At 42.9% G+C, this 10,827-nt stretch overlaps 1 protein-coding gene across 4 annotated transcripts in view; it reads right to left on the bottom strand.

The window, feature by feature from the left end:
• NRDC (nardilysin convertase) overlaps positions 1 to 5,127 on the bottom strand; it is a 101,166-nt gene extending 96,039 nt beyond the window's left edge. For all 4 annotated transcript variants that reach the window (XR_004681674.1, XM_035018570.1, XM_035018568.1 and 1 more), the window contains exon 1: positions 4,610 to 5,127. Coding sequence is in view for 3 of the 4 variants with exons in the window: in XM_035018570.1 (XP_034874461.1) it covers positions 4,610 to 4,953 (344 nt within the window). In the remaining variant the exon portion in view is untranslated. The remainder of the gene's footprint in view (positions 1 to 4,609) is intronic.
• Positions 5,128 to 10,827: the final 5,700 nt, after the last annotated feature.

Here is a 10,827-nt window from a genome sequence, read left to right as displayed (position 1 = left end):
TGGGGCGCCTGGGTGGCTCAGTCAGTTAAGAGTCTGCCTTCGGCTTAGGTCATGATCCTGGGGTCCTGGGATTGAGCCCCACATCGGGCTCCCTGCTCAGCAGGGAGCCTGCTTCTCCCTCTCCCTCTGCCTGCCACTCCCCCTGCTTGTGCTCTCTCTCTGACAAATAAATAAAATCTTAAAAAAAAAAAAAAGAACATGGGGTTGGATGGTGTCAAGTTCCTAGAATTTATATAGATGTAAGTACATGATTTCTTTTGTAGCTCTCAGATTCTATAATCTTACCAATAAGATGTATATATACCACACTGCAATTGCTGCCTCATCTACGAAAAAAAAAAAAAGCATTACTATTCCAGGGGGATTTAGTTGAAAAGATCAAGAAATAAACCCATGTTCTTCCCATCTAATACAAAAGAAAATGCTCTCTTATGTATATTCTGATATCTGAGATTTGCCCAAAGCCTCTGCTCAGAAGTGTGTCACCCTACTCTTAACTTTGGGAAGCCAGCAGATGTTCACTTGGATTGTGAACATCCTTCTGTTCATCAGCATGTAACAGTAAACAACATTCAGAAATAACCTGTACCTTATTCAACACACATCCATTATTTTCTATGGTATATTGAGAATTTATTAAGATAACCATCTTCTCAGCACCTGGGTGACTCAGTTGTTAAGCGTCTGCCTTCGGCTCAGGTCATGGTCCCAGGGTCCTGGGATTAAGCCCCGCACTGGGCTCCCTGATTGGCGGGAAGCCTGCTTCTCCCTCTCCCATTCCCCCTGTTTGTGTTCCCTCTCTCGCTGTGTCTGTCAAATAAATAAATTCTTAAAAAAAAAAAAGATAACCATCTTCTTACTTGTAACAGTCTGAACAAAATTTAAAATAAAAGAGCTTGCCCTTCAGAAGCTTACAAGCCTTTTCATATTGTTCTTCTCCCCACCCCCACAGAAAAACACGGGTCTTTTTACAAACTGGTTAAACATGGAAGTGTTTTATACTCTTTTTTTAAGATTTTATTTTTGGGACGCCTGGGTTGCTCAGTCGGTTAAGCATCTGCCTTTGGCTCAAGTCATGATCCCAGGGTCCTGGGATCAAGCCCCGCATCGGTCTCCGTGCTTGGCAAGAAGTCTGCTTCTCCCTCTCCCGCTACCCCTGCTTGTGTTCCCTCTCTCACTGTGTCTCTCTCTGTCAAATAAATAAAATCTTAAAAAAAAAAAAAAAAACATTAAAAAAAAAATAGGATTTTATTTTTAAACACTCTCTACACCCAACATGGGGCTTGAACTCACAACCCCAAGATCAAGAATCACATGCTCCACAGACTGAGCCAGCCAGGTGCCCCAGTGTTTTATACTTATTTAAGTCAATCCAAACTTCCTAACTACTCTTCATTATTAAAATAATTTACTACTGGGTACCTGGGTGGCTCAGTCGTTAAGCGTCTGCCTTCAGCTCAGGTCATGATCCCAGGGTCGTGGGATCGAGTCCCACATCGGGCTCCCTGCTCAGCGGGAAGCCTGCTTCTCCCTCTCCCGCTCCCCCTGCTTGTGTTCCTGCTCTCGCTCTCTCTCTCTCTGTCAAATAAATAAATAAAATCTTAAAAAATAAAATAAAATAAAATAATTTACTACTCAGACTGCACTAAAAATTCTGTCCATCTAGAATCTCCACTTTACACCAATAAAGATTTGAACAGTAGTTTCCAAACTGAAGTCCCTTAATTCTTGCAGATGAGAAGGAAATCAACACTTACCACTTACACAGATCCCTAAAAAAAACAGAATAGATGTCCTGCAGGTAGTTTAACATTTCAAAAAAGCTGAATACAAATAACACATATACATAAGTAAAATTCCACAGGCTATTACTTAATAAATGCAGACTGGTATGCAAATCTTTCCAGGCATTATTTCCCCATATTCCTTTAATAAGGGCCACCTCTGGTGCTTATTCACACATTCAAAAGACATATAATTAGGGACGCCTGGGTGGCTCAGTCGGTTAAGCGGCTGCCTTTGGCTCAGGTCATGATCCCAGGGTCCTGGGATCAAGTCCCACATCAGGCTCCCTGATCAGCACAGAGCCTGCTTCTCCCTCTGCCCTTCCGCCTGCTCATGGGCTCTCTCTCTGACAAATAAATAATAAAATCTTAAAAAAAAAAAAAGATATATAATTATATGATAGATATGTACTGTAATAGGCCATGTACAAAATCCTACTGACATACAGTGAAAGGAGGAATTGGTTCTACATGTAAAAACTTCACAGAGATAACATCTGAGAGTCCTGAAAGGATAATTGAGCTCTCTGGGCAGTAGGTGCCTCATGTCTATTTCTAACTACAAAAATTCACAGAATTTCACTTTAGGTTGGATAAGTCTTTAAAGATCATCTAGTATTGAGGTTTTCCAACTTTAGTCTATAGTCACAGAATCTTGGGGTGCCTGGCTGGCTCAGTTGGTTAAGTGTCCGACTCATGATCGCAACTCAGGTCTTGATCTCAGGGTCATGAGTTCAAGCCCCGCGTTGGGCTCCATGCTGGGAGTGGAGCCTACTTTAAAAAAAAAAAAAAGAAAAAGTAACAAAATTTTTCTTTGTAAGTCTAATTGAAATTTGCAGTATATACGATAGATAAAAGTGGACCTGCTCTTTTGAAAGGAGAAAGTTACTGGAAAATACTGTTGTTTTAATCAACCCCATTCACTTTAAAAACTATTAAGAACAATGATTTGACAAAGGACCTCATCAAGATAGAACTGCAACAATATATTCAAAGAATACCCCTACCCCAGAAGTATTACCTCTCCTTTTAAGTCTTTCCTAATTTTCCCCCTAAATGTAGTTTGTAACTCCTCATATTATTCCCCAATATATCTAGCATATACTTCTATTATGGCTTCTATAAAACTTTAGTGCCCTAATTTTACCTTTTTTTTTTTTTTTTAACGTGTGTGTGTGTGTGTCGCTCTTTTAGATTAAGCTCCCTGAAGGCAGGGACTGTCTTACTCATTTTTGTATCGCCAGCATGGAGAATAAGTTATACTCAACCAAGTTTTAGAAAAGATTTAAGATAGTGCAGCACCTGGCACACAGTAGGACTTAAGCATTTGTCAAATAAATTTGCCAAACTGAGGTCATTAAATGAAATATCTAAAGCGGTTAGAACAGTATTTGACACATAGTGTATATTCTGTAAACATGAGCTGTTATATGTAATTTTATATAGGCAGAAAAAACTGAAGCTGTTACTCAACATTTATTCTGGAAAATAAGCACCTTTTATCAAGGTTTCAATTTGCTCATTCACATATTACTACACTTGATCTTAGCCAAAAGGCCGAGAAGCTCATTCACATATTATACTAATGCAACCACTCTCATCTTTGATGAGAAAAAATTTTAGCCCACCACAAAGATCTCTTGACCCTGCAGCCTGCAAAAAATAGTACAAAGAGTTGTGTACTGTTAATCTCTAGACTTGGGAGTGAAAGGAAAAATTAGGCCAGTCCCAGACTTGAGGCTAAATCACTTCTTTCTAGACCTCAGTTTCAGTCATTTGTCAAATGGGAGAAACGGGGAGTCAAAAGATTTCCTCCAAGGTTCTTTCCTGCTCTAATACTGTAGGGGCTTATAAGAAATTGGGATCTAGAATCCTTCACCTTCCAACCCAACATGAGTAAGAATATAAAAATCAGTAAATGGTGAACGGGATTTGGTGTCAAACGGACAGGGTTTTCCTATCAGCTGTTACTTAGCTGTGTAATTCTAAGAAGCCAACTCTCTGGATCTCAATTTCCTCAACCTGGAAAACGAAGTTGTTGGACAATACGATCTCTCTTTACAAGACATCATAGTCACAACACTCTATGAAATAAGCTATCTCTGAAAGAAATATTCAGGTGGGGACTGAGCCACTGGTTATTAAAGATGTTCAGAGGATTCCAGCATAAGAGTAGACAATTTCAGGATTAGAAGAAACCGCACAAGTCTTCTATGACTCACCCAACTGAGAGCCAAGTCCTCTCTAACAAGACCTTGGAAGAGATCCCCCAAACATTCTAGTAAATGAGGAACAACCCATGGAAACGAGCCACTTCATCTTAGGCCAACTATGATGCCCAAGTTCTTTCACTGAAGCCACACCATCCTCTAACAACTTCCACCCATTAGTTTTACCCCCCTTTCAGCCATGGGCACCTAAAATATTTCTGGATAGTAATAATATGCCCCTTAAATATCCTCTCCAGAATTAAAATTCCCAACTCCTTCAACCTTTCCTCCTAACATAATACCAAGACTCCCTCACCATCCAGCCTGCCTTCCTCAGAGAACCCTCCATTCTTGCTTTAGCGAATGTCAAAATCACTCGAACAGCCCTTCCCATTCTAACATCCTGATTCCTCGTAGAACCTAAGATTTTGCACTTGTCCAGCTGAAACCACATGGAAGCCCCTAATTGCCCTTGCCACCTCCACCCAAGGAAGCACTGGGGATGGGAAGTGTGCCCCTGTTGCTCCTTCGGAAGACAGAGACAAGAAGTGACGGCGTCAGCAACAGAGAGGCCCGCACCCGGCTCTCCCCTCCGGTCCAAGCCTCCTCCCTCACCGGTATTGCTTGGGGTCGCTGGGAGATTTGACGATCTCAGGGTCTCCGGCATTATTAATAGGCCCCCTCCGTCCCTCCTCCTCAGATTCATCAGCTCCTAGACGGGCAACCCGGCCGCTCTCGCCCAAATCCTGTCCATTGGGTTGCAGGTCAGGACAGCTGCAGGTAGACTTCGCCTTGTTCCTTCCAGGCATGGTCAGAGTAGGAGAGGGTCTGGCAGCAGCCGAGTCTTCGCACTGACCCCGCGCTTGGATTCTCCACAGCGCCGCGAGCTCCCGCCCGGCCTCACACCACAACTTCCTCCGGGTGGCACAGACTGCAGCAACCGTGATTCTCCTCAGCATTCACCACGAAGCCGGAGCAGTGGGCATCCCGCTCGCCAGGGACCACCCCCTCCTCCTCCTCCTCCTCCTCCTCCAGCCGCTCCTCCTCCTCCGCGTTCCAGAGGCGGCGGCGGCCGGCGTTGGTGCTGCCGCAGCCGCTGGGGAGGATAGGCCTGAACCCCTCCCCCAATCCGGTCGGCCTCACGCCAGCTTCCCTCATCCCTCCGCCCTCCCGGCCGCCGATGACGCTACTGATTCTAGCCAATCAGGAGGCAAGAAGAGAGGTCACGCGCATGCAAACAACCAATGGGAACAGGGAATAAAAGGAACCAAAGAGACCGGGCCGGATTCTGGGAGCACCTCGAAACCTAGGGTGGGCGGGGCGAGGAAGAAGAGGCGGAGAGAGTGGCGCGAAGGACGACGGGAAGAAAAGCGCTTGCGCCGCGTTTATGACGTATACGGGGTGTTGGTGTGCGGCAGGCAGTGAGTAATACTCCGCGGCTCTGAAAAAAATATTCCCCTGATGAGAAAATTGAGAAGCGAGTGGAGAAAATGAATTTCCAAGGTTTTTTCCCCCCAATTATATATTTTTTGTATTCTGCCCTTAACACCCGGGGCGTAGCTTTCAGCCGTGACTCAGCATGTAAAAAGCGGAACGCCGGAAGTATTTTTCTCGGCCGGATGGAAGCTGCGAGGGAGGGAAGCCTAGCTGTATGCCGGAGATAGCGGTGTGGTTCTCCATCTTAGCGCTTGGAGAACCTTGGTGCTGTTCCCCCTCAGAGCCCAAGAAAGTGCTTGAGAGACTAGCGTAGATGTGCTCATTCTTCCATGCGAGAACATTAGCTCCGCTACGGCCTAGAGTCCACAGCGTGTCTGCTGCCTTCCAGTACCTTTTTCCAAAGTTTTTTCTGCCTCTAAAGGTCTTTGGTGGGCAATCATTTAAATTGACTGAAACAGACATACTTGGAAAATAAAAAGCAACTGACATGTTAATAAGAGACAGTGTACTGACACCCTGAAGCAAAAGATCCTCACACATAAGGGGGAAAAATACATATAAATGAATGGAGGAAGATCAGAAAGAGGTATTGATGGCTGTTAAATGTGTTTACATTTTACTAGGCCTCCGGAGCTCCAGACTCAGGGAATGCAATCATGAACAAAACAAAGATCCTTGTCTTTACGAAGCTTGCTTTTTTTTTTTTTAAGTAAACTCTACCCCGAGTGTGAGGCTCCAACTCAGACTCTGAGATCAAGCGGGGCATGCTCTACCAAGCGAGCCAGGAGCTCCTGGGGCCTGCATTCTAATGGGGATAAACAGACAATAAAATCAATGATATATTTTAAAAACAATGAATGCTGGGGCGCCTGGGTGGCTCAGTTGGTTGAGCGACTGCCTTCGGCTCAGGTCATGATCCTGGAGTCCCGGGATCGAGTCCCGCATCGGGCTCCCTGCTCGGCAGGGAGTCTGCTTCTCCCTCTGACCCTCCTCCCTCTCATGCTCTCTGTCTCTCATTGTCTCTCTCGCAAATAAATAAAATCTTAAGAAAAAATAAATAAATAAATAAAATAAAAACAATGAATGCTATGACAAATAATTCAGGATAAACGAATAAGAAGTTGGGAAGAGTAAGTGCATTGATTCAGGCAGATGATGAAAAACTGAACTAGGGCAGCACATGAGATAAATTAACTGAAAAATATTGTTTAAAATATCCCAGTTTATTTTCATACATCTTTTCAGGAACCTGTCAGTTTTTAAGGTAAGAACTCCACTGGACTGCCCTCCTTCAGGGAAATGTTTTTTCTTTGTAAATCCAGTTCCTAGCATAGCTTCCCAGTCAGTACATTGTAAAGCAGTCAGTAATGTTTGTTGTTGAATAAATACCTGAAGTGACATGTTATTTTGAGAGTGGTTTTTTTTTTTTACTTACCAAAGCAATAATACCGTAGGGAAGGACTCTTTAGATTCAGCCAGTAATTAGAATTTTTAACTACAGACAAAGAGAGGCTGCATCTAAAGTGTGACCTGTTAGTTTTTCCCTTTAAAAAGACGCCTCTGGGGGCGCCTGAGTGGCTCAGCGGGCCACAAACTTTTAAATTTACCATTGTGAAAAGCTCTAAAAGGAAAAATACAGAGGGACCTAGTCTAGTCAGAGTTTCTTTAAACAATAGACATTTAAACTTAAATTTGGGGGGGCGCCTGGGTGGCTCAGTCGTTAAGCATCTGCCTTCGGCTCAGGTCATGATCCCAGGGTCCTGGGATCAGGCCCCGCATCGGGCTCCCTACTCAGTGGGAAGCCTGCTTCTCCCTCTCCCACTCCCCCTGCTTGTGTTCCCTCTCTCGCTGTGTCTCTCTCTGGCAAATAAATAAATAAAATCTTTAAAAAAAAATAAAAAATAAAAAAATAAAATTGGGGATGCCTGGGAGGCTCAGTCTGTTAAGCGTCTGCCTTCGGCTCAGGTTGTGATCCCAGGGTCCTGGGGTGGGTCCCGCATCGGGCTCCCTGCTCCTTGGGGAGCCTGCTTCTCCCTCTGCCTCTCTCTCTGTCTCTCATGAATAAATAAATAAAAATCTTTTTTTTCCTAAATAAAAATCTTTTTAAAAAATTAAAAATAAACTTAAATTTGAAAAATATATGGGAGGGCCGCCTGGGTGGCTCAGATGTTTAAACATCTGCCTTTGGCTCAGGTCATGATCCCAGGGTCCTGGGATCAAGCCCCATGTCTGGCTCCTGGCTCAGCGGGGAGCCTGCTTCTCCCTCTCCCTCTGCCTCTCCCCCTGCTCGTGCTCTCTCTCTCTCTGTATCTCTGTATCTCCAATGAATAAAATCTTTAAAAAAAAAAATCCTTCTAACTTGCTTTAAAATATATATATATATGGGAATTCGCATATAATTTATAGGAATAAACTTGTTCAAAAACTCTGAGAAAGCAAGTCAGTATGGCTGAACTGTAGTAATCTGGGAGCAAAGGGGAAGTGAGTCAGTGGCCAAGATCGAACAGAACCTTCATAAGAATAAAAAGGAGGGGCGCCTGGGTGGCTCAGTCATTAAGCGTCTGCCTTCGGCTCAGGTCATGATCCCAGGGTCCTGGGATTCGGGCTCTCTGCTCTGTGGGAAGCCTGCTTCTCCTTCTCCTACTCCCCCTGCTTGTGTTCCCTCTCTTGCTGTGTCTCTCTCCGTCAAATAAATAAAAAATCTTAAATAAATAAATAAATAAATAAAAAGGAGTACTTGCCTTGTCTATTTTGTGTATCACTGGATTTCTAGTTTCTAGAATAGTGTCTGGCACATTATACTCACTAGGGGTGCCTGACTGGCTCAGTGACTCTTGATCTTGGGGTCATGAGTCTGATCCCCACATTGGATGTAAAGATACCCACTAAATAATGGTTGAACAAATGAGACAGGAAGACAGGATCACAAGTGTTTTCCAAGTAGATCACTCTGGTTGATGTGTGAAAAAGAGTTTGGATGGCGGAGGTGAGGGCAAGACTAAAAGTAAGAAGAGAGAAATCAGGAGAGTATTGAAATAATATAGGTAATGAAGGATAGTCAGAAGAAAGGCAGGAAGGGACAAGGGACCCCTGCCCTAAGAGGAAACCACCCTTAAAAGGATTTTACACCAGCCTGGAAGGAGCCCTCTACCCTTTCCTAGGTGATAGGTAGATGATAAAAACCTGATTGGGTGACAGGCACATGGAGGGTTAATCAGATTAAAACAGCCCAACAACAAGCCCATAAAAACCCCTAGACTTAGAAACTCGGGTAGCAACCCTCTCGGGTCCCCTCCCTCTTCAGGAGCTTTCTACTATCACTCAATAAACTTTGCTTTGCTGCCCACCACTCTTCTTCTGGTCTACCTCTTCATTCTTTGGAGCAGTGTGACCAAGAACCGTGAACACTGGAAGAAAAGAAATCCTGTAACATATGCACTAGAAAATGATAATTTGGATTTGAGAAGTGTTAGTTGGAGATGGAGAGATGTATACAGATAGGTCATATATTTAGGAGGTAGAAATGACTGGTTTTGGATAGTAATTGATTTAATGTGGAAGAGTAAGAGAGAAGTGTCAAGTATAACTCCGTGGTGTCTTGTTTTCTGGATGAGTATGAGACAGCAGGGACTGGACTCAGGTCCTCTCAACCTTGACTGCAAAATCCAGTGTTCTTTGGCTTCCTCCATAAGGAGGGAGGGGCTAAATCTCTATGCCTCTTGAGTAGCATATCTTGCAGGAATGCAGAGAGAGGATGCTTACCAAAAGGAGGACACTTACTACAAAAACTGGTGAAGACTGGACTAAACCAGTCTGTGCCAAGATGCACCCCAGTGCTGAACTTTCAACAACTTTTTCCCTCATTATAACACTAAAAATCCTGCTGGGGGTGGAGATTTAATATGCCAGTTAGACATGGGACACATGAAGAAGCATGACCTTTAAATGTGCAGGTGCTAATAAATCCCAGCCTCTACATGCTTAGACATCACCCTTTTCCCACCTAATTTCTTTAAAATAACTCTCCCTAACCTCTCCTCATGGAGTCAGACTGAGGATTCTTTCCTTTGTGTTGTCTACTTTATGTTCAAGCAAAAGCCCTAGTAATGCCTTGCCTAAAACTCCCTTTGGCTTCCTATCGATTTCTATTGTTTAGAGAGCCTAAGGTAGATGATGGTGCCATATCTCATTAAGCAAATTCTGAAAGAGGGACAGGTTTTAGAGGAAAAAGCATAAGCTTAGTTTTAGATATATTAAGTTTGAGTCGTTTGTGTGCCATGCAAAAGAAAGATTAGGCCAGAGATCAGAAAAGAGGCTTTAATTGGAGATGCCAATTTGAGCCAATTTGAAGTTTATCTGTTTATAGGTGATAACCAAAGCCTATTGAGATCACTTACATTGAGGTTGTAAAACAAAAAGAGAAGAAGGCTGAATGACCAAGCTTTGAGGAGCTTTTAGAAAATGAGCTCCCCAAAGACACAGAAGCAGCTACTGGAATGGTAAGAGGAAAACCAGAAGAATGCAATATTCCAGGAAAAATACCTCTTTAATGGTTGGCCCAATACAATTCTGACCCTACAGCAAATGTCAGAGTGTCAGATTAGATGTATAAAATATGAGAACTAGCAAAGGATCACAGAAGTACTTTAATCTGGCCTCTTCAGATATAAAGAGAAATACCTACCCAGAGAGGTGAAGATCACAAGCAACCTGTGGCACAGCCAGGACTTCCAAATCAGAAGTATTGTTTTCCCATTTAAAATACAGTGAACTGGGGCACCTGGGTGGCTCATTCGGTTAAGTGTCTGACTGCTGATTTCGGCTCAGGTCATGATCTCAGGGTTGTGGGATCAAGTCCTGTGTTGGGCTCTGTGCTGGGTGTGAAGCCTGCTTAAGATTCTCTCTCTCCCTCTGCCCTTCCCCCTGCTCTCTCCATCTCTAAAAAATAAAATAAAATAAAATAAAAATAGTAAAATAAAGTAAAATAAAATACAGTTAATAATAATAAAATAAAATATAGTTGAACAATGCAGAGGTTAGGGACACCAACCCCCCCCATGCAAACAAAAATTTTCATATAACTTTTGACTCCCCAAAAACATAACTACTGATAACCTACTGTTACTGACCAGAAGGCTCACCAATAACAAAAACAGTCAATTAACACATATTTTGTATGTTATATGTGTTATAAATTGTATTCTTACAATAAAGCTAGAGAAAAAATTATTAGGAAAATCATCATAGAAAATACATTTACAGTATAGAAAATACATTTACAGTGTACCATATTTACCAAAAAAAAATCTGTGTATAAATGATTGTACATAGTTCAAGCTATATTGTTCAAGGGCCAACTGTAGTTGAGAAATTTGCCATTCTTCATTTGAATATTC

Source organism: Mirounga leonina, unplaced genomic scaffold (genome assembly GCF_011800145.1).
Source record: "Mirounga leonina isolate KUSES-001 unplaced genomic scaffold, KU_Mleo_1.0 Mir_173, whole genome shotgun sequence".
Lineage (NCBI taxonomy): Eukaryota > Metazoa > Chordata > Mammalia > Carnivora > Phocidae > Mirounga > Mirounga leonina.
This window is presented reverse-complemented; position numbering and strand designations above follow the sequence as displayed.